Source organism: Anser anser, assembly GCF_964211835.1.
Source record: "Anser anser genome assembly, chromosome: 9".
In the NCBI taxonomy this organism is placed as follows: domain Eukaryota; kingdom Metazoa; phylum Chordata; class Aves; order Anseriformes; family Anatidae; genus Anser; species Anser anser.
Window position 1 is genome coordinate 3,334,893 of NC_139729.1, and position 22,886 is coordinate 3,357,778.

General features: G+C 38.2%; 1 protein-coding gene across 6 annotated transcripts in view; it reads left to right on the plus strand.

Moving 5' to 3' along the window:
- Positions 1-1,799: 1,799 nt before the first annotated feature.
- LOC310904280 (uncharacterized protein) overlaps positions 1,800-22,886 on the plus strand; it is a gene marked incomplete at its 3' end in the record, with an annotated part of 67,839 nt that continues 46,752 nt past the window's right edge. For 4 of the 6 annotated variants that reach the window (XR_014588177.1, XM_083848765.1, XM_083848767.1 and 1 more), the window contains exon 1: positions 1,810-1,915. Coding sequence is in view for 3 of the 6 variants with exons in the window: in XM_083848765.1 (XP_083704891.1) it covers positions 1,874-1,915 (42 nt within the window). Of the gene's footprint in view, positions 1,916-22,886 lie in introns of all 6 variants that reach the window. The other 2 variants (XM_083848763.1, XM_083848764.1) reach the window with 1 other exon arrangement.

A 22,886-nucleotide genomic window follows, 5' to 3' on the forward strand; every position in this document is an offset into this window, starting at 1 on the left:
GAACGAAAACTGATGTACAACCTGTGACAATTCACCATTGAGACTTGTTTTCAAGTATTTTGCAATTATTTTATTTGGCCACCCATTGCTTTGCAACCTAGATTATGTGTTTTGTATTTTATGTTTCATGAAGTTTTTATTTTTACTAAGCTATTAAGTAGTCATTCCCCTGAAAAAAGTTTTTAGAAACTATTTGTATTATCAGACTTTCATATCGGTGTTTGATGGGCAACTTGTGGCAATTTTATCAACATTTTTTTCTTCTGAATGAACTCTTCAGTGTTATAGGACAGGAAAATTAGATACAGCTGTGAAAAAACAGATATAGTCCAAAAGAACACCAGGTCTTCTCAATCCTTGCACTACCTTCAAGGCTATCTAAGGACAAACTCAGGAAAAAACACAGAAGTCAGGATAACATTGGCTTTGGAAAAATAAAAAGAAAAAAATGAATAGGATTTCAACATCTCTTTTATAGATGAAAATAAAACTTGAGTACTACTCAGATTTTCCTCATTTGAACCACATGATTTTCTGATGTTATTTATAACTATAATGTTGTCAGCTAGATCTATGTCTATGTATCTGTCTAAATATCTGTATTTATTTCTGTGACTATCTGCAGATCTAACTTTCAAAAATGTATTTAAATATTAATTAACTTGCTAATATTTCAAACCACTCTCATATCTTTTTTTCCTCTGTTTGTTACACAGTAGGTTTCTATAATTTATCCCTTCATGGGAGGGATTGACTCTACCAGACTAGAGAACTGCAGGTTATAATGCTTGTGAATCCCTTTCACTGTTAATATACAGAAATCAATTAAAAGCTATAAGGTTGTTTCACTTGCTGACTACCAGTGAGGTTGGTAAGGCTTCAAGAAAAGACACATTTCAGGTAGTTTCACTCTTAGAAATTGTTTTGTGATCTTTGATGATTATATATGATTAGTTTGCTGAGGCTGGTGTCTGACTTCCATGTTAGGTTTGCTGCTCAGCACATTGTCAGAGAGACCTTCAATGGCAAAACAAGAGGTTTAGGTCTTGAAGAGACCAAATGTGAAGAGTTCTGCCTCATCTCTCACATTGCTCCATTTAGTTTAGGCTGTTTTGTTTTCAGCCTAGCACAAGAGCAGACTTTATGTTACCGCTTGACATGAGAAAATTTTCACTAGGATAATTAGTTCCTAATTTTTATAGTAAAAAATAATGAATATCTATTTGAATTTCAGGTAGAAATACTAGGATGGTAATATTCTCAGGTATTATAAAGCTTTATTTCCACACTAAAATGATCTGCTGCATACGCAAACTTAGCACAGAAGAAGCAGGCCAGGAAAAAGTATAGCTTATGTTAAAGCAGTGGGCATGCCCAAAGCCCTTAACTGAGTTAAGGGCTTGTGCCCTGCAGTTGCCTGCAGTTACCTGGGGCTGGACCTGCCTCTCATCTGGTTATAGAAGTCCTGCTTCATCAAGTTGTTGTGGCTGTAACGGTGGTGCTAGCTAGTGCACAGAGTTTGTAACCAACCTTGCAGTGGGCACTGTGCCCTACTTGTCATAACGTAACCTGGCTACCATCCCATGATAATGTATTTCCCTGTTACACCGAAAGCTCTGTCATTGCAGCATAGTATTTGCATAGGAGTGGGAAAATATCCTATAGTAGCTTGTGTTTTCTTTTAGATCCTGTCACTTGGACATTTTAAAGCATCCTGCGTGGTGAGGAGGGATCTGCTGCTTTGAAAATCCTCAAAGAGAAGACACTCTGGTTTGTGTACGATGTCTAGTAAACCACATCATCCTCTGAAGCACTTAGTTTCTCAAATAGAAATATTACTCCTCTCTTCCTGAGAAGCTGTCTGGTTTTCAGCATGGAAAAATACGGATTGAAAAATACTCTGGGATTTAAAAAGGTAACAAATGCAAAACAACTACTTCTCTGTATTAATCAAGTGAAAGAATTTTCTCATAGCTGACCCAGCTGTTACTGCATGTGTTGTACTTGTGTGCTAGGCAAAGAGGCAAGGCTTAAATCTATTGATCACCATGTCCCTGTTTTGGAAGATTGTCCTTCTTCCTGGAAGGGAGGAGGGCTGCATTCTGCTACAGTACCAAAATGTCCTCTGTCTCCCTGTGCCTTACAGAAGTCAGGTGTAGACCTAAGATATTTTAACTGTGTATGCATAAGTGTAATGTTTAGTTGGGGCAGCCTTACAAGATGCTATAGATGAGTGTGGCTGTTGGAATTCAGAGGTGACCACCGTGGCTTGTTCCCATCTGTACCCTCCTGTGAGGTGAGCGACTGCAAGCATGGAGTGAGGTGGTCATTGCTGCTGGCTCCACCAGCCTCTTTCCTTATATTGCCCTATAGTTTTGTAGAGTCCTTATGCCACCCACATGATAATGCAAGTCTTAATTGCAAATGTAGCAGGAAGGATCCGATCACAAGTTGTCCTTCAACAATTCGACTCAGGAATCATTTCATGAAGTAAGATTTTTGCTAAATAACCTTTAGAAACTTGCAAGAAAATCTTAAATTCTGGGCCTAAATATCTTACAGATTTAGTCAACTATTCTTACTAAATAGCAGAATTATTGTTTGAGCTCATCCTAGTGTTGCAGGGGCGGCTAGATAACTTCTAGTTCTAGTACCCAGGAAAATTGGATGGAGGGAAACAGAGGGGGAATTAAGTGCTTGGTTTATGTCCATTGGCCTGTAAGCATAACTACATATCCCTACTGCACTTACAGTATATCTTGCAGTTACTTTGTTCTGCTGTTCCATCCTCTTTATTTTTCTAAGTGATACATTTTTTCTGCATGAGCTTTGTGTTTACATTAGCATTTTTTAAAGCCCTGCTTACAGACCAGTGGGGATAGCAACTCAGTCCCTGAATTGCTCACAGCTGGAATTTTTTGTTATGATAAGGATAAGAGTTAGGAGGAAACAGAAGATAGGTTGGAATCTGAGGAGTTTCCAACTTAGGCACCACCTTGCAAAGATCAGATCTGCAATCAAAATTAATTCCAAATGGTCTCTTTTACTTTCTTGCATATCAGAGGTTTATTATTAAAACCCAGTAGCTATGGCTCAGAATTAATTTAATTAGCCTAATCTTAATAGGATAGCTTCAAATTTTCATCTGCATTATCTAGGGACAACCTAAGTTAAGCTGACTGAAAACTGCTCATAAATTGCAAATGTACATTGATCATTTCTGTCCAGCCTTGGTTCTGAGCAGAGCTCACATGCAGAGAATGCTCTTTCACTTAGAGCTGATCCATATGTTGGAACGACTGCAGTCAATGTGCTGACAGCACATGCCATTTGCAAACAGATGAGGAAAACAAACAAGTCAAAGGTTTTTTTCTCAGGAAAAATACAAGCTCTCCTGGTTGATACATCATTATTAACACGCCCCTAACTTGACAGGGCCCAGTTAATTTTGTTACACGCTTTTCTTATGTTGTAGCCCTCTTATCAGTATTAGTGACCAGAATTTTAATACTGAGACAAGCAGAATATGTAAATGCAGCCCTTCTTCCAAATCCATCAGTGATAAATCTCAGTCTTCTGTGGAAGGAACATAAGACCCTAAAGCACACCCTATCCCATAAGAATGGAGCTTTAAGCTTTCAAAACCACTTCAATATCTAATTTGAACACCCCTGGTAGAAACACTACCTGCTTACGTTGATCACCTCTGAAATGAGGTTTGTTGTCATGGTAGAGCTTTCTAAGATTAGAGCTTGCTAAGCAAAGGCGCAGACTTGATTAAACAAAAGTTTGTTCTTGTCTTATTTCCTGTGGGAGAAAGAGGGAAAGATAATACCAGAGAAATTAGACTTCTTAGGAAACGGATTGCAACACTGGCCCTTTGTGTACTAGCCAGGCTTCAGCAGATGACACAGTAACTTCCTGGGGTCCCGAGGCTGGAGGATGGAGCTCTGAGATAGCTGCCACAAGAAAAGGAAATTCCAGCCTGCTGGGGAACTGCTGACATGAGCAAAGGGGTGTGGGAGGGAAGGCTGTGAGTTCCTTCACTAGTGCAGATTTCCTTTTCTCAGTTAGGCCACAGTACAACTCTAAGCATGTTGAGTAGTGTTAATTCCTTCATGCTGCCAGGAAAAACACAAGTGACAGTTCATCAGGAGTGTACAAGGGGAAAATCCTGCATATAATAGTAAAGCAGACCAAAATATATAAACGGTATTTTCAATAATGACGTCATTCAAATATTTCCAGTTCTTTCTTATTTATTTATTCTAGGTAACCATTCCTGCTTTGCTGTAATGAAAGAACAGTTGTTGGTATATTTTGTATTCTTTAACTTTCCCACTTTACTTAACTGTTTGCAGACATAATGCTCCAGAGAAATTAGGTGAAAATCCTATAAACCACTACAGGTACATGTGTAGAGGCACATGGTGTTCAGAGCCAATACTTCTGATGGAACAAAACTGCAGTGCATATTGATATATTTTCATTTGATCATACTGACTTTCCAAGTTGCTGAGATAAAGTGTAATGAACAGCAACACTGTTATTGCAATTTGTATGGAATCAGAAGTTCTATTTTCCATCAATTTATTTCTCAGATAAGAGTGAGGGTTTTTTGGTTTTTGTTTTCCAAATCCACATGGAAACAATTAATTAATTCAATGTACTCCATAGTTGATTTTAATGCCTTATTGTCAGGAAGCAAATGATTTAATCTCCAAATGTAGAATGTCCAAAATCCAGATCTAGAGTCATTATGATTATCAGTCACTTTGAACCCATTTGAGCTTATGATCCAGATGTCTTAGAGAAGTACATAGAAACAGTTTCCATTAAGGAGCAATTTTTATTTCAGTGTTTATGACATTTGAAAATTAATGAAGATTAAGTGTCAAAGTTATTTTCATATTTAAAAATTAAAAAGAAGAAGTATGCATTTTTTTATTTTGTTTTATGGCTAGCTCTAAAGACTATTTGTTCTACATACAAGATGTTTTCTTCACAGTATGATGGAACCAAAGAACTCAAACGTTCTAGTGCACAATGCCATTCAGGTTTTCTCACGGTCTTTCTCAACACAACTGAACAAATACCAGCTTTCTTTCACTTTTGTATCATTAGCGTTGTAAGGATCCATTTGGTCCACACGTGGCCAGAGGTGGTCAATCCATTGCAGGATCATCAGTGTCACCTGAGACTTGCTTTTAGTAATATTGTTCCTCCTCCTACAGGGTTCAACAAGAACAGAAACTGTGGCTCTTTCTATGTAATTCCTCCTGTGAGTGTAGATGAAGAACAGGAATAGAGTAACTGTATCACATTTTTCATTTATTTCTATTAATTTCCCAAAGTTCTTAGGTCACAATTTTCCATTTGTGCCCTGAAAAGAAAGCACAGGGATGTCCTTCCAGGAAAGCAGTTAGATAGACTTTATAGAGGTAAATTTAAAAGGAAGTGTCAATGATGTTCACTTAAGTATTAAAGATGACTTATAACAATATCTAGGACATTTGTGTCAGACTTGTGTAAAGTTGCTGTAAAAATAAAACAAACAACCCTGTATCTCCCACCATCCACAGAAATACCTGATAAAAAATTTCTTCTCTAAGTGCTTTAAGATATGTTCATTTAGATGCATTATAACAAATATTCCTACCATTGAAAGAGGTAGTAAATAGATTTCTGAACAATGTAGTATTTTTATTACACATTTTCCTGTTTTTGACAAAAAATAAATCAACCAAAAATGTACTAATTAAAATGTCCATTAACTACATAGTCTGAATTTAACAAAATATTTAAATATTATCCAAAATTATATTCAGATAATAATTATATAAGCTCCTAAAAATGAAAAATAGATAAGTAGTTAATGGACTGCTGTTTTTTTTTTTTAATGATAATTAATCAAGGGAGTCCATGTAATAAGATTTTTATGGTAATCTTTTATGATGACAGTAATTTTCTCCATTGCTGACATAACCTTAACTGCTGTTCACAGAGGTAGTAATAGGCTGCAGGAACACCCATGCACTTTACTGTGTATTTATGTACTCATATATTCCTGTTCAGCAACTGATACAAAAATTTTAAAAGCTGTCTTCTAAACCATAAACCCTACCAAAAAAAAAAAAAAAAGGTTTTGTGAGAGATAAAGGTATTGTATTATTGAGGAAGAAAAAAAAAAAAAAAGAAAAAGAAAAACCTAAAAGAGTGCTAACTTTAAAAATAGATGTAATGGGCCCCTATGAAATCATTTCCTACTGCTATCATTCTGACTAACTGCACAGGTTGCATTACTGGTCTCTGAAACAGATGGTCTATCCGTCTATTATAAACCCCAGAGTTACTGGACAATGGAGGTATTCAATTTTGAGGGCCTTTAAAAAAATAAATCTTATTTTAGATTTGTTTCTTCATGAAGATTCACATACTTTTACTGCAAAGTAGTACTTGTCCAGAGCTTTAATCCCTACTCCTCATCATTTATTTCTGGAATGTTTCACAGGTTTTGTCATCAACTTTTGCTGCTTTGCATTGGTCAGGCTACAAGCACCAAGTGCTCAGTGATTTTTTTATTTTTTTTTTCTGTCTGGTGACTCCTACACTTCACCCATTTCCTTGTGTGACTGGAAAGAAAGCAATAAGCCTTGATTACGTTAGCATCTTACAGAACAGCTTGGATAATTTCAATCTCTGCACTTGTTTTCTTAGGTAAAAAAAGAAGCATTGTTTCAATGAATGTCTTGAAAACTTCTAGAAAAATATGAACAGTTGCATGACTGTCTTGACTCCAACCAGTTTTATTATGATACAATCCATCAGTCAAATGACAGAATACACAGCTCATTTGCATCTGTCTTTACGTAGCATATAGTTTCGTCTGGCAGGGTGGATCACATATATTTAAGTATGTTTAAGTATTTTCTGGCAGCATAAGACAGGACTGTAACAAATATCAACACTGTAAAATGCACTGAACATTTTATAAACTCAGAATTTATGTTGCTGTTTAGCTTTGTTTTGGTTTTCTGCCATGTGTTTTCTCAGAAAGGCCTAGAGCTGACAATATATCAAGTGAGTTCTACATTAACAACTTTACTGCCTTATTTTATATTTCTAAAAATTATGTTGGAGAATTTAGTACCTGTGAAACTCTGATGGCTTTAGGGCTAAATTCAATACAAGGATCTATAGTAGCACAGCCAGCACATGCAGTAGAAGATGAATATAGAAGCTGCGACTTCATTTGCTCAGGAGTTGCATACTTGAAGCCTGAGTGCAAAAACTGTGAGTTTCTGGTGAACACAGGGACATACCAGGCACAGTCCCACATGGGGCTGCAAAGCTCATCCAAGTGCTCTTTCAGCTGCTTCTGCCCATGGAGAATGATGCCTGTTCCTGTCCTCTCGGGTGAAATTCAGAGAAGCAGCTTTCTGGAAGTAAGGATCCTGAAAGGCACAAAGGAGTATAATTAATATCTCTCTCCAGATGACCACATAACTTGACTATAGCCTAAATCTAAACCACAGAGCATCCTCACATATCACCTAAGTGCTGACTGGCAGCATCAATGCTTTTCTGGCTGTGTTGACCTCAGTCATGCAACCTGAATCTGATCACACATGCTTGAAGGAGTTGTATTTTAACAGAGACAGTCTGCTTGTTGAGCACATAATGGGACATAAATTCCCTGACTCACCATGTAGGAAAATGGCTTACACAAAGGGTTTTCTCTTTCTCTGTCATATATTTCAACAAAGCCAGGGCTCTGATTGTTCTTTTACCTGATTTATTTCCCCTCTTGCACAGGAGAAGAGGCCAGGGAAGGTACATTCCTTGTATAATTTTTATTACTTTCTGAACTAATCTCTTAGTGTCCTCCCTGGGTTTAATTTTTAACTGAGATGAAACATAGCTGTGTGAGGAGACAGAGAAAGATGAAATGGCTCTACTCTGTGTTCCTTTTCTGCTTTCTTACCAGCTTACAAGCTTTTCCTACAAATCAGTTCATCTTTATTAGGTAAATTGAGATTCCCATTCTGCAGCAGAGGATCTGTCTGCACTTGTAATCTGTGAGAAGTTATAGTCTAGCACAAAGAGTTCATCCTTTCTTGTAAGAAGAGAAGCTCAAGGAAGAGAAAAGTCTGCTTGCATTATTTACAGTGGCTTTAGTGGGTTCTCTTGCATCACTGCTTCTCTGTGCTTTTCTCCACATGGAAGGAATTTCAGTTCTAGAGAGGTGACCTTGTGTATTACTATTAATTAACACTTCCACATAGAAGTTAGCACAGTGATTGCACATGCAGAGAACCTGCTACTTGAGCTGTATAGTAGGCGAGCCAGTTACTAACAACTATGTCAAAACAAGTGCAGTTCCTTCCTACAGATTCTGACAGGCTAAGCAGGTGTATGGGTATACTTCCGACTCTGAGACAAAAGGATATTCCTGAGGATGTTAATGAGGAATTAAGCTATATTGCCAGAACATGTGTTCTTTAACACAAGCCACATATATTGGTCCTCTCAGAGTACTGAGTAAGATACTGAGTGCAAGAGGCTCGTGGGGTTCCCAACAGGATGAAGCACATGGGTTAAGGTCTCTCAGGATGAACAGTAAAGTTCATATTTTCCAAGACCCAGAAGAATTCATTTTCTCTGAAATATTTTTTACTTACTCTGTTGATCTATGTGTTTATTTCTTAACATTAGAAAATTTAGAAATCTATATGATTGCTTTATAAAATTTCTTATGGTTTTATGCTGTTCTGGCACATAAGTCAGACTCTAGAGGGACCAGCTAACTTAGAAATGATCTCAAGGCTGTAACAAGAAAATAATCACTTATTTTTCAGTGTGGCTGTTCCTTAAACCTTCAGCCTGATCACATTGAGTGGACTTATAACCTCCTCAATGCTAAACCAGCATTTTCAATATCCTCTGGAGGAGGGCCATGGATCTGCCTGCTATGTGGGTTATCAAATTAGCTTTCTGATAAATAGCAGGCAGTTAGGCTGCCAATAGTCTAAAGTAATACTAAGGGAACAAAGTAAACTATAGAAAAAATGTTAACCTTTATCTCATAAAAATTAATGAAAAAAATCTTGTGTTGAATATCCATTTTTCCAGCAGTAAGGCCTTGTACATAAGGATGAAAAGTTTTCTAGCATATAAACAGTTCTACGTAAGAAAAACAACAGAAACAACAAAGACATTGCTGCTTCAACATTTTGAAAAAAACAATGCTGCTTCAGTACTAACTTTTCCTCATATTCAGTGTCACTGTTATATGGGGAGAAGACTGCAAGAGCCTCTGGAGCTGGTGTGAGCAGCTGGCACCTGAACAGCTGCATTAGGTTCCCTGTCTGTGTTAGGGAGCCGTTGGTGTTCCCTCACACATTTTCTTGTAGGCAATTCATTTTCCTCCAACCTTTCCTATCCCAGGGCTCTTCAGAAGCTTTGCTTGTAGCAGTTTGGCTTTGTTGGTTCTGGGGCCTTCACAGCACAGGCCAAATGCATACTCAAATACCTGCACCTAAGGTCCAGGCAGGACCACCATATCGCTGGTGCAGCCCTTACTCCATGGAGGCTACCTGCCCTGGGTGGCCTTCATATCTGCTGGGTGGTTGTAGGGGGCATCTTAGGGAGACACTTCCTATGTTGTGTTGAGACAGCAGCCCTGTTACACAGGGCATCCTTTACCCCATGAGGAAGACTTGCTCCCTACATGATGGCTAGTCCTGCAGTGCCTCCCAGAACTCGGTGTGCTCCAGTCTCAGGAGTGTTGGATCAGACTCTCAATCAGCACTTGTGCAATTTTAAACTTTGCCTGCAAGAAATCATTTTATTTAATGTGTATTTAGTCAAAGGCATAGTGTCACTTTTCTTGAGGAAATAATCTTACTGAATGAGAATAAATGGCAGGTCACGAAGTTAGCCTTTGTGACCTGTAGAATGTATAACAAATGGGTGGAAAAATGCTTTCAGCAACCTCTTTTTTGATTCCTTCAGAGAAGAAACAAGTCTGTGGCTAACATATATATATGATCCCAAACCCCTTGAGTTTGGCATTTACTAGATTTTTGCCAATGAGTGAACCACAAATATACATGTAGCTACTCCGCTTACGGAAATGTCATCTTCTTCACCCTCCAGCAGCCAGAAATGTTTCCATTTATGAGAAACAGACCATCAAGTGGTGTGGCAGAACTTATAACCACAAAAGGAAGATCTTTGATAAAATCACATGGATGGGTTTTTTCAAATTCTACAGTACATAATTTGCCTGCTCCACAAATGGAAACAAAAAAAAATAGCTCTTGCAAGATGGTGTGTGTCATGTTGTCTGCTTAAAGAGGTCAATTATTCTTGCAATCTACTGCACAGAGTTTAATTTATGCTGGAAATAGAAAATATAAGACAAATAACTCAGCAGTTGAATAGTAAAAGCAAAGCAAAACAAACAAACAAAAACAAAATAATAAAAAAAAGCACATTTTTTTTCCTTCTTTTTTTCCCTGCTTGAGGGATGTAGTTGAGAGTAAGCTTTTCCACTGGGAGCTAGTGACTCTAACTGAAGTGTAATTTGTTTGCACTGTTAGTGCTAAGTCCCTGGCTAGAACTGATCTGTTTAATGGTTCAGCTGGAAGCCACTGTTCTATTGGGAGAAATTATCTAAAAATATATTTCGCATACACATTTATTTTAAAGCAATAATTTAAATTACTGTTACTGTCCTGTTTTCTACAGAGCCTGTTGGAAGTACAGCAGGAAAATTTTAATTTTAGGACAACCCATGGAAGATTTTTCCCCTCTCCAATGCACACAACTTGCAGTCAGGTAGCCCATGAAGGTTCTTGGAGGCTCAGAATCTCATGGCAAGAGGAAATCTGAAAAATCTTTCCCAATTTTCTGCATTCCTTGTTAGGAATACTGTTGCATAGCTTAATCCTTCAGGTTATTTTTTGGAACTTAATATTTACACACCTATATCTGTCAGAGTGTGCTGATTTTCAGATGCATACTACTCAAGATAGGTAAGAGGCTTAATATAATTTTGCCAGTCTTAGAAGAAATCTTATAGAGGCATTTGTTCAAGTTATTAGTTACCGACTGACCTTAATGTAGAATATATTCTAATGAAAGTTGATTAAAACAGTAGTATGAAATAGCCACACAAGTATTTTCCAGTGAACAAAAATATCAAAAGTAACTGGGAAAAAAAAAAAGCTAGCTTTTAGGTAATGATCAAAGCAACCTGTAAGTGGCTGTGAACAATTATTACCTAGTCTTGATGAAAAAATTGTGAAGTAAAAACAGTGCATTAAGTTCTGGAAGTAAACATGGGAAGTGTACTGTTGAATTTTAATTTTAGTGGAAATTTATGTTGCCGATGCCAACATGGCCATAAAGATACTTATTTTTTTTTTCTTTAATATGCATGTTTCTTTGTTTGTTTTGAGATACATTATCCTTTTCTGTGTCAGTGTTTAGGCATAATGGACTGAAGCAAAAATTGTCTGCATACTTCATTCCAATTATTATTATTATTATTATTATTATTATTATTATTATTAATTTGGTTAAATATTAGAAAGCACCAGGAAACATTGGCTCCTTACAGCTCCTTTGGGAACTTCCCTATGTAGGGAATTCAGCTTAGCGAATTTTCTACTTTTGCTTTTATTTTATGTGGAATGTAGGTCACTTGGACAAATGTGTGTTATCTAAATTAGAGAAAACTAAAAAGCAGTTTTCTAATGCTAACTAGAAGTGTTTCTTAAAGCTCCATGTAGCTTTGTCAGGAAAGTATTCTCTCATCAAATAAACATCAGAAGCACTAAAAGCAAGTCAGTCTCAGCTTCTGCCCAGTAAAGAACTGAAAGAGTTGGGATCAAAGTTATCCCAGGCTAAGCAGAGACATTAGGCACTGGAGATGTGATATCCCCGCTTTTTTGTTTTTAAATCCTCCTCAGTCAAATGTCTTTGGACTAAAATTACATTAAAAAACTAATCTATCAGCATTGCTTCAATAAGGAGAAATTAATTCATGCAGTATGACTTATGGCTTGTCACTCTATTTAAGATGTGAACTGTATGTAAGAGGAGCAAACTGCAATATAATAGGGGACAGAAATGGATTTGCCATTGAAAATCAAGAGATTTGAAGAGATTTGAAGTCTTCTTTTTTAAAAGAAAGAATGAAATAAAGGAAAAGAAAACTTGATAAGCCTGCAGTTTAATGGCAGTAGATTAATGACATGCATATATTTCATACGTAGCTGTAGAAAATATTCTCTACTGCCCAGAGAAGACAGTAATTAAAGCAATGCAACAGTGCTCAACAAATGCCTGGTGTGACAGCAAAGGTGATCGCGGCCAAAGGTGCAGTGTAACCTGTGCCCCTCAGCCAGCACATCCCTGGAAGGCAGGGCTCAGTGCTTAGCTTTGTAATTACACTTCTAGGGTGCATTTGGGGAGCTGTGAGTGCTTAGTTTTTTCCTTTGTTAATGGGAATTTTCTCCATGGAGATGCCAAATGGCAAATCTTGAAACAGGTATAACTGCTTATCTTCTAAATTGGCACTCTGCCACAAGACAACATTATCTGCAGAAAATACAGTGAGAGACATTCCTTAGAGACACGTAATGGAACCACAATAAATCAGAAGTACAGGAGACTTAAAAAGGAAAAAGAAACACCCTCAGTGTGCACTAAAATGGTTACTTTACTATGGTAAACTGAAGCAGTAGCCTAGCTGTAAAGTCTGTCAAATAAGGCACACCACAACAACTGAGAGTTTGCCAGTGTTTTTCAGGATGCCATGCTTCTATCAAATGAAAAAAGGCTGAGGTGGAGGTTGCAGCAAAGCTGGAGCCAGGACGACAGCAGTGAGTTCTGTGCCCCACTAAGCCAGTGGGAAACACAAATGTCCTGAAGGACAGACAGCTGGGAGTGCTGCTGTGAGCATGTGCTCCAGAGTGACGCTGAGCTTGAGTATCTCTGACAGACATCTCAGGAAGCTGGATGCTACTAATGTTATACAATTATGTATATTATATTTCTGTATACAGACACAGAAGAAAAAAAGTCTTAGATGTCCATAGCCAGGATATTCCTGTCTAGAGTATTAAACCCATTGTTAGTTCAGAAAAGTGTTTCTCATATATCTCTTTATATAAACCCTGCCTCTGAGTTCATAGATAAGCATCAAGATGTTTTACCTGCAGCAGCCTGCCCAACAAACTCCCATTGCATTAACCAAATACATGGGTAGTCTCCAAACACCAAATGTAATCGTGCAGGTGAAGCAGCTGACACTGCACTGCCAGCTATACTTATAGCGACCTGGAAATGTTAAATGCTATATTAGTAAGTAAAGGCTCTATTTAGGCTAACTTAGCTTTTAATCTTTGCTAATGAAAATCTGCAGTTAAGATCCTAAATCTTTACCTTATTTTCCAAATACTTCTGCAGCTTTGGTTCCAATCCAATACCCAGTGGCTTAAAAGCAAAATCCTGGCTGGAGAACACTTCTGCTGGCTGTTGTGTGCCTGTCCCAGAGACTGCCCAACACTGGAGGAGACTAAAACCCAACAGAGGCTTCCCTGCTCGGCCTAACGCTCCCCTTAGCTTTGCAAGGGCCTCCTGCGTGGGGCCACCGGCACTGCAATCAGCAGGCATCGCACATCAAGCTCCAGCATGGGGCTGGTTGTCCACAATTTGGCTCCTCCGCCTGACTGGGAACACTGCTGTCACAGGTCAAGTCGCTGTTTCCTGTCTAAAGAAATTTTTATACAGTCAGGGCCTCGGGTTCCAGTTTTTACAGCAGCGGAAGTTACATACTCAAGGGCTGAAGAAAGACTAATCAAATTTGTCATGTTTTCACTCTTCTGCTTAGCCAGAGTGGAGATGAGCCTCCAAGCAAAATAATTGGCAGCCTCAAGGGACCTTTAGATTTGGCACTGAGCTTCACTCCATAAGCGTCCATTTTGCCAACGTGCCTGAGCTGGAAATAGCAAACCTGGACATGACAGCTGAGGAAAATAAGAGCAGGTTAGGAAGCACTAACGACTGACTGCAGTTCATTTTTAAACAGCCCCCATACCTGAGAGAACCAAGTAATGAGGTTTGACTAGAGTAACGTCAACACATGTAGAGCTTTAATTCCTCCGCAGGCAGTGGGGGCTCCCTGGAAGGCAGCGTGACACGGGGCAGGCTGTGTGGGCACCCACCACTCAATGTCAGGAAGATGACCCTTATGTCAGGAAGATTATGTCTGTGCAATCTGATGAGTAAGCTTTAAAGGCACTTAGCACTGCAGAGAGGAGCAGAGAAGCCTGAGCAGGCCTGCAGGTGCTCGCCGACCATCAGCATGGGGAGCTGCCACAGAGTGGCCCCCAATGCTGTACCAAGCCTCTGCAGAGGGGGCATTGGGGCATTGGCAGGTCTCTGAGTTGAATTCAGTTGCATCCAAGTGTCATTGTGCCATGCCTGAAGAGACAGTGACCATGATGGTGACAGGGAGGACAGCTAACTACCAAATGCCTCAGGAAGGCACCACTTTTGCCAGGGAGGCAGGGCCTCCCTCAGCAGCACAGCATGGATCCAGAGCTCAAGTCCTGAGGTAACGTTTCAACAGGCCAAAATCAGCCTTTCTAATGAGGTCCAGAGGGCATCATGCCTCTTGCCAGCTCTTCATTAGTGAGCTGACTGTGCTGCAAATAGGCAAAGCCCATCAACTCTGTACAGTCAGCAATTGCTGCTGGGCCTGCTGCTGATTTACAGAGATCAGCTGTTCTGGGTTAGGCAGCCACATATGGGAACTCGTAGGGAACTTCCTCGAAGTAAGCCCTAAAGTAAGTTACATGTCTATTGGAGAATGTTTAAAAACAAAACCATATGAAGAAGCATGCAAAAATAAGGGCTGAAATTGGAAAGCCAGCTCTGTTTTTATTTTGCCATATCTCACTGTGAGCATCTGTAGGAAGAAGTGTCTACTAAAAGCGAGTTACTATTTCAAGGGTGAAAAAAAGGATATTATTCCAAAATTTGCATAAAATATTTTTATTAATATTTATTATTATTTTCTATAGTCTGATTTCTTGGCTTTTACTCTTCTAGGAAAAAGGCCATGTACATCAAGGATCAATTCAATTAGTTTGATACAACTGAGCACTACTAATTGCATGCTGTATTTTAATCTTTTCTTCATACCTCCTCTCGTTACACTATTTTTGCTAAACTTATCCTGGTATTAAAGGTGATGATCCATCAGTCAGTAATTCACACTGCTGTTTTGGTGTTTTTCCTTTTTTTTTTTTTTTTAAATGGAAGTTCTACTTTTGTATTTCCTCTGCTGTGAGGCATCCCAGGTTTGATACTGTGCCAGTTCTGTGGATATTTCTAGATGGAGATTCCTTGTGTGAACACACAAATTTCAGTCCTGGATAAACCTTAGATGTGGTGTAATTTTCATTTCTATAGTCTCAGTTCATTAACTAACCGTATTTTTTTCCCCTTATTCTACTTTATCATCTGCACTGAAAATGTAGGCATGTTTCATTTCAAATTGGGGCATAAATTCATTAAAATTTATATCATCTGTACTGTATGACACTTCTGGTTCCTTTTTTTTTTTTTTTTCCTTTTTTTTTTTTTTCCCCTACTTATTTTGCTAATGTTCCTTTCAGGATGTGTGTTTTAAACTGAATTTGCAAATTCTACCTGAGCTTGTATGTTGGTAAACTTCACTTTATTTGACTTTATTAATTAGTTTTCTTGAGGTCTTTGTCTGCTGAAATGTGAATACCTTCTTCTTCCAGTCTGTCTCTATTTACCTAGAATCTAATTTAAACAGGACTCAGAAGTGCAGCAGAGCTACCACTCTGCACATATTTGTCAAAAATCTGCACAATCACTACACAGAAAGAGCTGAATATATTTTTATTTTGAAAATTAAAATCAATAGCATATTAGCAGGAGCAGGTGGTTCTGTAAAAGACACCTAGGAACATTTTATATGGAAATTTGACATTAAGTATATAAAGAAGAAAACAAGAGCAACATTATTTTTTATCTTGTTGATGGACAAAGGCATTTAAAACTTTTGTTCATCAGAATAAAGCAAAATATGTCTTAAAAAACAGGATTTTCAGAATACAAATATAAAGCTGTTTAGACAGGGAATAATAATGGAATATCTATTCTTTCAACTCATTAAGAATTTAAATTTCCAATTGATATATTTGCAAGTATTTTCTAAAGCCTTTTATGAAAGATGATAAGAATTGCTGACATGACAATTTTAATGGAAATGGAGAGGTACAAGCCATATTATTTAAGCTGATATTATATCAATTTTATTTGTGTACTCATTGATAAAATTTCTAAAAAGCTATTCCTTTTGTTTAAAAAAATAAACTATCTACATCTATGCATATTAATACTGAAAGGAGTATTTTTTTTTTCCAGGTGACAAATACTGAGCATAAAAATTAATTACTATTTAAAAAAATTTAATCATAGTAAATATTTTAAGCCTAACAAAATGGACTCAACATTTAGGTGCCAAAAGACTTGTGCCAAAATCCTGTCAGCTCCAAAGGTATTGCCAATTTTTACACTTACAAAAGCCCGAAGATGAACAGAGAGGCAAGGCCTGAGGTTTATGAACTCACCGAAAAGTGAGACAGATGTAAAGACCCCCAAATCAGTCTCTTTTTACTGAAAATACTGTTTCTTCTCTCTGGTATTTGCTTACAGCTAGTGTGTGGTGGCAAAGGACATTAGTCTTATCCTTGCATGACCTTTCAAGTATTATGTTGGGCCTTACTTGTGTCCTCCATCAGAAACAGACTTGCATGTAAAAGCTGGACGTTTCACTTGGTACTGAGATTTGCTACTGTGGCCTCTTAGTAAAGTAATTCTTTAGCAAAATGTCAGACTTGTGAAGACTTGCTTTTCTCACTGTACCTGAGATAACCATCTGCTTCTCACCTTTCACATCTTTAACTTGCAAACCCATTGCAACAGAGTCACCAGATTGCCTTTCTTGAACAGCAAGGGCCAGTTACATTTCCAGGAAACATTATTCCACATAAACCTATTTATCTTAGTAAAAATTGTAGCAGTCAAAGGAATGATTTTCCATGATATTATGTTCATGTATTTGCATGAAGATTCACAAATAGATATGACACTCTCCACACCAAATTTGCTATTTATGGCTCTGATGATCAGCCGTGGCAGATATTCAAATGCAAAAGAAAAATAATAAGGTTTCCAGGCAGCCAAGCCAATAGAAAAGTCAACAACTGAAATTTAGCTCAAAGCATCTGAACACAGTATATACCAAAATAAGGTACAACAGAAGTGGTATATGACATCTATGCAATTATTAAGAGGTCTGTGACCTGTTTTTGCTTCTGTGTCCTGAGAAAGATTTTTTTTTTTTTCATTCTGATTTTATAGCTTATGTCCCATCACCTTGTTTTTTCTTACAAGAAGACAATAGGACACTTGTCTTGTTTGAGACCTCTGAACATTACTTTAGTCTTAACTGTTGGATGCCATTCACTTTCTGTGAGCCTCAGTAAAATATTTCTATGTATCTGAATCTAAATTCAACTGGTAAAATCAGCTGGCAAATATGATCTTTATTGGCATCACAGACAGCTTTTTGCTCTTATTTTCATGTAAAATAAGATACAGAACTATTGCAATATTTATACTAAAGACATAAGGAATTTAGGCAGATAGGATGGTCACAGAATAAGTATGAACCTAATCTCATCCTTACTTTGGGAAACTTTCATCACCCGTCTTGCATACTACAGTCTCTCTCTGCTCTTTCATTTAATAACACATCAGTAACCTTTCTGGTCCATACAGTAAAGAGCACATAACATTATCAGATTCAGTGTCAACTTTAACTTTTTCACTTATATATGAATCTTGTGCAGGTTTTTTTTTGTTTTGTTTTTAATGCTTCATGTTTAATTTCTGTTATTTGAAGTCAGATCTGCCGAGTCCTTTCACTTCTTACTCATTTGCCTCCATTCTGCTGACCTGTACTTCAACATGCATTTTTTCTACATCACTGAGTGCACTGGACTCAGGAGCCTGTGCATCAGCTTTTACACAAATACATTTATTCTCTCATAGCCCTTTTCTGTTTTGGCATTATCACATAGTAGTGGTGCTCTGAAAGTTATAAAAGGTCAAACACTTATGACAATACAGGTATCAAGCAGAAATATGAACTACCTCATTGTCTGCTCATGCACAGAGTGATTATACATAACATGAGGACTCTTTACCTAAGAGTTATGCACCACTAATGCCCATTCAGCACTGCAGAGAGAGTGGAGAGAAAATCTTTTACAGAGCAATGGATTTCTTATGACAGATTTTAGGTTGTGGTGTGCTCAGTCACAATGCCTCAAGGGCTTCAGAGAGATTGTTCATCCTCTAGAGATCCAGGAACAGAGGTGATGACAGATTTTGAAACCTTATAAACAATTTCTGTGCTCCAAAGCAGCCTGGAAAATGTTAATTGCATTTGGGGGGTTAGCAAGCACCATTGGAGCTGTGCTAGCAGACAGCAATTCAGGCTATGAGTGTTTGATGAAAATGGCACAAATACAGTTAAGGCAATGGGTTTGAACTTGATTAGATCTGGGGAGTCAAAGCCAGTTTGGCTGAATCATTAATTTAATGACCTGGCGTACCGGGGTGATGGGGAGTGCATCGTTCAGAAAAAGTGGTGTAGGAGCAGATCATAAATAAGCCAAGATAAAACTACCTGGAAGTATCTTCAGAGTTCATTACAACATTGATGCCTGGGGTAAAAAGAGAGTCCAGAAAACTCCAGTCTGGTGATTTCTGTATAGGTTATATAGGTCCAATAACTGCGGCAGTTTCTGATCCACAATGGAGGAAATATCCTAAGAGGGCTAAGGTCACAAATATTATTGAGTCAGGAGATCAACAGAAGAAGCTGTAGGCTTAAAGAAAATGGGATGAAACTGTAAAAAGATTGGAGCTATGTAATCCACAAAGGAGATGCAATGATTAAAGTGAGGACAGCACATCGACATGGAGGATATTTCCTGGTATACCTATCTTTTGTCTCTGAGCAGCTCAAACAACCAGTTATTTGAAAGGTTTCCCCAGCATTAATATAACATTTTAGTGAAGCAGGAATTGCCATGTAAGACACATCCCAAAGGACCTGTTCAGGTGCGAAAGAAGCACCAACCTGCCCTGTTGAGGTTGTAGTGTCTTCAAGTGCAGCACAAGTGGCTAACCACAGAGGGAGAGAGAGAAATGCCCATTCAGATGAAACTGTGGGGAGCCCTGCACCGCCTGATGCTTATTCGTCACATGGCAAAGTGTGTGTGTGACACTGGGAATGGAAAGAGGGAGCTGCAGCACAGGTAGCCCTCCTGGTGAAACCCGGACTGGCCTGGATTCAGCTGCCTTAGGAAATGATGCACACTTGCAAGTTTGGTGCACTCCAGCTAAACATCAGAGTGCGATGCTCTGGAAGGAAATTGTGCTCGACTGACAATTTTATGGTTCAAAAAACAACTTAGTTTGATGCAAAAAGTAAATATTCAACCTGCCTGTGCTATACAAAGTAGTGCTGGAGGACAAAGAAAATGTAATTTGTGTCTTCTGTCATGAAATTTTCTGGGCAAGCCAGGTTCTCTGGTGGTAGTTTTATGAACTCTGCATGAAATGTCGTTGTTGGAGCTTTGCGTGCTGATGAGTGTAAAATAATTGTTGAAGCGGTATTAATAAATAAGCTACTTATTGTATGGAAAGATATCTTTTTCTGTTTGCCCCCCTCCATCAATTTTCAAGTAGATAGTACCGTAATATTATTCTTATTTTGTGATCTTTTAATGTTGATGTTATTTTTCACTAAAATATTTCTTTTCTACTCAGGAAAGTTATAAAAAGGAGTAGAATATCTACATTCCTTACTTTTCATTTGCTTCCATTTTGATTTACTCCCTGCATTATTGAGGTTGCCAATCACGTATGTGTAAATAGCACCTTATAGGCCTAGCTAGCCCAGAACTGTAAATGTTTCAGAACAAGCTGAAATGAGCCTGCTTTATGTTCAGATCTCTGCCAAACAGAATAAAAAATAACATCTTTGCCATTGGCCTGTAACTTTTCTTTGTAACAGTTCTTATCTCCTTTTCCACCTTGTTTTCCGTTATTTCTTTAAGAGAAGCACTCTTCTTTGTTGGACCTTCCTGGTTCTTCCGTTTCCTCTGGATAATGATTATCAGGCTGTTCTTTAGTAGATTATGTATCTGTTAAAACGCTGTATTCTCAAAATCTTATGAGATTTGATTGTTTTATCACTCTGTTCATGTCTAAAACATTTTCAAGTGGTGCTAAACTGTGTGAATTAGTTCTTTCCTCATTATTTTGGAAACTTCATAATCTTAGGGTGCTCTGAGCTATCACTGAACTAGGCTGACAAGAATACTAGAATGACTAAATGATTGGCAAGCATGTTACAGAGATCCAAAGAAAGAAATAACTGCCAAGATAACAGTATGTTCTATGTATCTTAGTCTCAAAACAAAAGTTTCTTATGGTATTCCAGATTTAATATACTCCTCAGAGGTGCTTGCTACATTAGATCCTATACCAGCATGTACGTGTGTTGCGTCTTCTGAAAGCTGCTACTGCCCTATTACATCTTTATTTTGATAGTTACTTTTTTTTTTTTTTTTAACAAGGTTTTTAGGCACTTAATTAGAAGAAAATCAATGCTTAGCTATTTAAATATATTGGTTGTGTTTGTTTTTAAGGCAGTTGGCAAGACACTTCTTTTTCCTTTAAACTACTTTGTTGGTTTAAATATTTGGAACACACATTCAATTTTAACAGCTTTTCATATTGATGACTCAAAGCTTTTTTTTTTTTTTTTTTTAAATTGAGTAAAGCATGTTTTTATTAGACTTTGGGTGAGCTGTATTCACTTCCTCTGTTACTCACATATAGTACGACAATATATTTTTGCAATGCTATCAGTATGAATAGGATTGCAAGGAATAATTCTGGAGAAGATGTGATGGGGCAAGCTGAGACTATGGTAGAGCTACAGAGTGGCTCTGAGAAATGCATGGAATATGGTGGTTCAGTGGTAGAATTTTTGCCCACCACTTGGGGGCCCGGGTAGTTGTTGATGCTTTTATGATATCTTCCTCTTCATCTTTCTGTTCGTGTGATGGCCCAGCCACTGTGGAGTAGCCCATCCCATCATCGTCTTCCTCTCCAGTCTGAATAGGAGTTCCTCTGAGTTCTAAACAACCTGACTTTCTCATCCATTGTTTCATCTTGGTTACAGGGGCAACTTGCACTGCTACAGTCTGTTTCCCTGACCCAGCCACAGGGCCTGTCACAGGGGTTGGAATGACTGCTGGGCCCGTCACAGGGGTTGGAATGACCGCAGGGCTCAACACAGGGGTTGGAATGACAGCAGGGTCAGAGAGCTTTCTCTGCGTCACCTATGCACCAGCATTTCCTTCTACTGAATTCACCAGTTCTAAGATTTTCTGCAATATAAAGCTCAGGATTTTCTACAGCTTGGAAAAGACTCATGAACAATCAGAGAGACTGACTTAAAGCTCTTCAAAGCAACACTACAGTGAACTACAATGCTAGGACACTATAATGGACTAAAATGAACCATAACAGTAGGAAGGGGTGAGAGTTTGCTGTAGGAAAAAAGGGGGAATGATAGGCAGAATAGTATCAAACGAACAACACAGAGCTTAAATCTTCATTGTCTTATTCAGCATCCTGTTTATATTTTGAAACACTAGTGTTTATTTACTGCATACATACTGCCTGCCAAACTTCTCTTTTAACACATGTTGTAGGTTAGCATGTTATTGGCAAGTGTGCTACAGAGCCCACTTGGATGAGGTTTAATGGTGGGCAAGAAGTGCTTAATGAAAAACAAACAATCCTGACTTTTGTTTTCCCCCTAATGTGGTGGTGGGATTTGTAAGAGTTAATGGGTTGTGAATGCCTTTGCTAGACCCTTTCTGAAATTATAAAAACAAAGTCTTCAGTGAAATTAGTCCCAGAGACAAAGGGCTGGAATACTTGCTGTCTCTGGTCAGGGTGATACCACTTCACACCAGCACTCTGCCAAACCCCCTAGATTCTTTACTAGTAATGAAGCAGCCAGCCGTGGCCGTTATAAGAACTATTGGACAAACCTAGGCTTTATTTGAATAAAATACCCTCTGCTTTTGTCAAGTGATGGAAATAATTGCAAGTTTAATATGTAAGAGAAGAAGGAGGGAGGCATACCGTACACATTTCACTAGGCTTCAGCAGTCTTCGCTCTTGGCTGCAGCACTGCCACAGTCAGACCCGCTGCCTTTGGGTGGGCAGAAACTATGTGAGTAACAATGATGCCTTTCACACGGGAACATTGTAATAAAGGTGGCTTTTGATCTTTTGTGAGAACATTTTCACACCAATATAGCTTTGCAAAAGTTAGTATAAGTAACAGTATCAGTAAGATACTTACACTCCTGTTACCCATGAAATAAGAGGGTCAGGGATCTTGATTTTCTATCTAATTGGTCTTAATTATCTCTCCTTCATTAGCTCTCAGGGAAATAAATCACTCCAACAGGATCAGAAACCACATATGTCTGCTCTGCTTTGTACCTCGTATACTTTCCTATGAAATTACATGGAAGCTCTGGCTCAGTTTCTTCACTCTGCATCAGTCTGAAACAGCCCTGGCTTATTACGTTTCATAAAGTTGATATATGAGATGTGCAATTTGAGTCCCATAGGAGCTGCATTTTCAGAGATTGGGAGGGCTGTTACAC